This window comes from Apium graveolens, chromosome 3, assembly GCF_009905375.1.
Source record: "Apium graveolens cultivar Ventura chromosome 3, ASM990537v1, whole genome shotgun sequence".
Classification (NCBI taxonomy): domain Eukaryota; kingdom Viridiplantae; phylum Streptophyta; class Magnoliopsida; order Apiales; family Apiaceae; genus Apium; species Apium graveolens.
In genome coordinates this window covers 292,442,800-292,447,411 of record NC_133649.1, presented here as the reverse complement: position 1 = coordinate 292,447,411, position 4,612 = coordinate 292,442,800, and the positions used below count along the sequence as shown (strand labels likewise).

Sequence of the window (4,612 nt, the reverse complement as noted above, 5' to 3'; positions counted from 1 at the left end):
TGAACCACGAGGATAACCATTTATTAAAATAACGTACTCTTTCAGTCCCACTGGATTGTTTAGGTTACTTTTCGGCACGTTTTTCAATTCTCATTTAAAATTATTTATTAAAACAACGTACTCTTTCGGTCCCACTGGATGGTTTAGGTTACTTTTTGGCACGTTTTTCAATTCTTATTTAAAGTATACTTCCATAATATTTTTAAAAATAAAAAAAAAATCTGAAAAAAAGTTTGATGTTTAAACTTTTATTCAAAAAAATAATTTAAAAAATATTATGAAATTATATATTATTGAAATATCAAAATACGTATAAATAATGTACGTAAACATCCCAGCGGGACGGATGGAGTATATATTATTAGTAATGTTAGTCCAAGTTATCTAACTTCTTAGGCAGTACATATTTGATAGAGACAGACCTTATCCACTACTAGTACTATTGTAAATTTGTACTACACGGCCAATTTGGGTTGCACAACATAGATTACTTATTTGTTTATAAATTTATCAATATTTATCGACGAATATTTGTTAACTCGATTTATAATTTAAATTTACAATTTCTAAATTGATAAGTTGAATGTTAGTAACGACATATTTTTTCTCAACTTATTTTGATTTTTCGTTTTTTATTCTAAAATTTATGTTTTAATATGTCTTTCTAATTTAAAATACGAATTAAGATAATTATATTTAAAATTTATTTATTTTAGTTCATTTAGGTTAAAAAATTATGACATTTAAGTAAACATTAATTTTAATTAACTTATAAATATCTATCTACTTATCATATATAAGTTCATTATTTATTTTAAGTTGTAAGTTACTTATTTTAAAAAAATTGAAACAGACACTATATCCGGTTATACGTAACCATGATTTCAAAACAGTCGCGAATAAAATAAAATATTATCACTATTATAAACAATGTCTATATTTTAATACTTAAAGTGATTTAGTAAACAATTTGTATCAACTTGTAACTAAAAGTCGAGATTTGAGAAAAATATTCTAATAAATTTTTGGGCTTAATCCAGTTGGTCCCTATTAGGCTCAGACTACGTCATTGTATATGTATATAAAGAGTTAGTCCTACCGTGTCAATCTACCCATTCTATCTACAAATTTATATGCAACAGCATTTCAACTTGTGCAACATTATTTCTGCAATGGCTGCAAAGAAGAATTATCTGTATTTCGGATCAGAGAAAGTGAGTCCAGTCTCTACAGACTACGAGTTCGACGAATCCGACATCTGGAATTCTACTCAGGTTGTGTCCACCGAGCCTAAGAGGCCTTTTTTCGGTGCACGCGCGCCTAAAAAAGCTACAAAAAGAAATGATCATAGCAATGATCATGCAAAAGACGTTTCTTCCAAGTCACTGCCTGTGAATGTGCCTGATTGGTCCAAGATTCTCGGAACAGAGTTCAAGGATCGGGCCGCGGAAAACGACGATCATGGCATTGATGATGATGATGAGAGAGTGCCACCTCATGAGTATCTGGCAAGGAGAAGAGGTGCTTCAGGTTCTGTGCAGGAGGGTGCTGGGAGGACTCTTTGTTGACAAAGCTCAGATTATCATAAAAGCAAAGAAGGATCTGAATATTAGAAATAGCACAAAGGTCTTAATGTTCCGTCTGAGAATGCAAGCTAACACTCCAATGATATATATGGAGGAATTTAGGTGAATTGATAAGACAGCAACTAACATACGACAAATCAAAATAACTAACTATTACGGGTGCTAGTGGTCCATGTGTAGACAACTGTTCTACTACTAGGTAGGTCCCTGAAATACTGAAACAGTTGCATAGTATGTCTCTCTCTTATTACTCCCCCTCAAGCTAGCGAGTGAATTTGGAATAAGAAGCTCCTAGCTTGCTGCAATGATCTGAATGTAGTTTGACAGAGAGTGGTTTAGTCATGATGTCTGCAACTTGAGTTTGTGAAGAGACCTTTGCTGTTTTGATTTGTCCTGCCTTCAGTTGGTCTCTCACATAGTGACAATCGATTTCGACATGTTTTGTCTTTTCATGGAGTACTGGATTTGCAGCAATGGCAAGTGCTGCTTGATTGTCACATTTTAGTATGGCTGGTGGCAGGTTCTTAAGTCCCAGGTCCTTTAACAGTGCAGTCAACCAGGTTACTTCACAGGTGGTTAGAGCTAAGGCCCTGTACTCTGCTTCAGCTGATGATCGAGCTACCACATGCTGCTTCTTTGTTTTCCATGATATAGGGGAATCTCCAAGAAATATACAGTATCCAGTTGTTGATCTTCTTGTAATTGGACAGCTTGCCCAGTCACTGTCACAGTATGCTGTTAGCTGTGCTGCTGAGGAAGAGGCAAGGAGCAATCCTTGGTCTGGTGTGCCAATTAAGTATCTGAGAACTCTTCTTGCAGTCTGCATGTGAACAGTTGTAGGTGCCTGCATAAATTGAGTTAGTAACTGTACTGAAAACATGATATCTGGTCTAGTTATTGTCAAGTATATGAGTTTCCCAAGCAATCTTTGATACACATTAGGATCAGGTAGAGGATCTCCCTTGTCTGGAGTTAATTTGAGATGACTATCAAGGGGTACTTGAAGAGGTTTTGAGTTAGTCATGCCAAATTCTTGGAGTATGTCTGCAGTATACTTTTTCTGGGACAGGAAGAAACCAGTGGTGGATCTGCATATCTCAATTCCCAAAAAATAATGAATGGGACCAAGATCCTTCATGTGAAATGATTGAGACAACATTTGTTTGAGGTATGTGATCTGGGAGTTGTGATTGCCACATATCATCAGGTCATCCACATACACCAACACAAGTGTAATCTCAGATTGGGTGTGATAGATGAATAGGCTGTAATCTGATTTTGACTGATAATATCCAAGATTAAGTAGTGTTTGAGATAGTTTATGGAACCACAGTCTTGGTGACTGTTTCAGTCCATACAGTGACTTTCTCAGTTTGCAGACCAGTGTGGAATCACTGGTAGAATTCAAAGAATCAGATGTTATCCTGCAACCTTTGTAAAAATAACCCTGAGGTAATTTCATGTAAATGGTTTCTTGCAGTTCTCCATGTAAGAAGGCATTTGTTACATCCATTTGTAGAGTTTCCCAGTTCTCCATTGCAGCAACAGCAAGCAATGCTCTCACTGTGGTCATCTTGGCCACAGGAGCATATGTTTCAAAGTAGTCTTTCCCAAATTTCTGTTTGTACCCCAGTGCCACCAGTCTAGCCTTGTGCCTCTCTATAGTACCATCTGGTAGATATTTAGTTTTAAATATCCATTTGCATCCTATTGCATTTTTCCCGGTTGGTAGAGCTATGACATCCCAGGTATTATTCAATTCCAGAGCTTCTAGTTCAGTGTTCATTGCCATCACCCAATGTGACTCCTTCACAGCCTCTTTAAATAGGATAGGGTCCACATTTTTGTTCATATTGGCTAGCATACATCTAAATTCAGGTTGGATATTTGTGTAGGCTAGGTTTGATATATGAGGTGTAAATGTAGGTTTTTTAATAATATAGTCTTCTTGCCAGTTAGGGGGTCTGTGCAATCTGGTCGATCTTCTCAGAACAGGTGTTACTTGAGGTGAAGGTTGAGTTGGTTCAGTAGGTTCAAGTGGTGTTGGTTCTTGGTTGGCTTCAGGTTCAAGTTGAATTGTAGGGTCATTATTTTCAGGAAACAAGGGAAATAGGTCATCTGTTGGTATGGAGGCTGGGTTGTTGGTTGAGACTTGAGGTATAGGTTGCATATAACAGTTAGGAGTACTGCAGTTGAATGGAAATATTTGTTCCCTGAATGTTACATCTCTGGACACAAAGGTCTGTTTGGAGAGGAGGTTATACAGTCTGTAGCCCTTTTGACTCACAGGATAGCCCAGAAGGACACAAGGTACTCCTCTAGGAGCAAATTTATCGGTTGGAGAGGTTGTGTTGTAAGCGAAAGCAAGGCAACCAAAGACTTTTAGGTGATCATAGGTTGCTGGTTCTTTGTGGAGAATTTCATATGGGGTTTTGTTATTGAGAATAGGGGTTGGTAATCTATTTATTAAGTGAACCGCAGTTAGTACACAGTCTCCCCAAAAACTCAATGGTAACCCAGCTTGGAATCTAAGGGCTCTGGAAATCTCCAAGATATGCCTGTGTTTTCTTTCTACACGGGCATTCTGTTGTGGTCTTTGAACACATGAGGTTTGGTGTTTAATACCATGTTTAGAGAAGAAGGTTCTGCAGCTCCCAGTGTCAAATTCTAGAGCATTATCAGACCTGATTGTCTTGATAGATGATTTGAAATGTATGTCAACATAGTTCATGAATTCTTCTATAATTGTGAGTGAGTCAGATTTGTGTTCTAGCAGATAAACCCAAGTATTTCTACTGTGGTCATCAACTATGGTCATGAAGTATCTAAATTTGTTTCTTGTACAAACTTTATAAGGGCCCCATATATCTAAATGCACAAGATCAAACTTTGAACTAGCATGTGATTTACTCAATTCAAAAGGAAGTTTAGTAAATTTAGAGAGGGGACAAGTGATGCAGACCTTGGCAATGTGAGTATCAGCAATTGTAATTTCCTTTATCTGTTTGATCCTGGCTATGGGGGCA

General features: G+C 36.9%; 1 protein-coding gene across 1 annotated transcript; it reads left to right on the top strand.

Annotated features, from left to right (window-relative positions):
- Positions 1–1,172: 1,172 nt before the first annotated feature.
- LOC141715177 (protein S40-4-like) lies at positions 1,173–1,568 on the top strand. The gene has a single exon (XM_074518656.1). The coding sequence runs from the start codon at positions 1,173–1,175 to the stop codon at positions 1,566–1,568; it is 396 nt and encodes a 131-aa protein (XP_074374757.1).
- Positions 1,569–4,612: the final 3,044 nt, after the last annotated feature.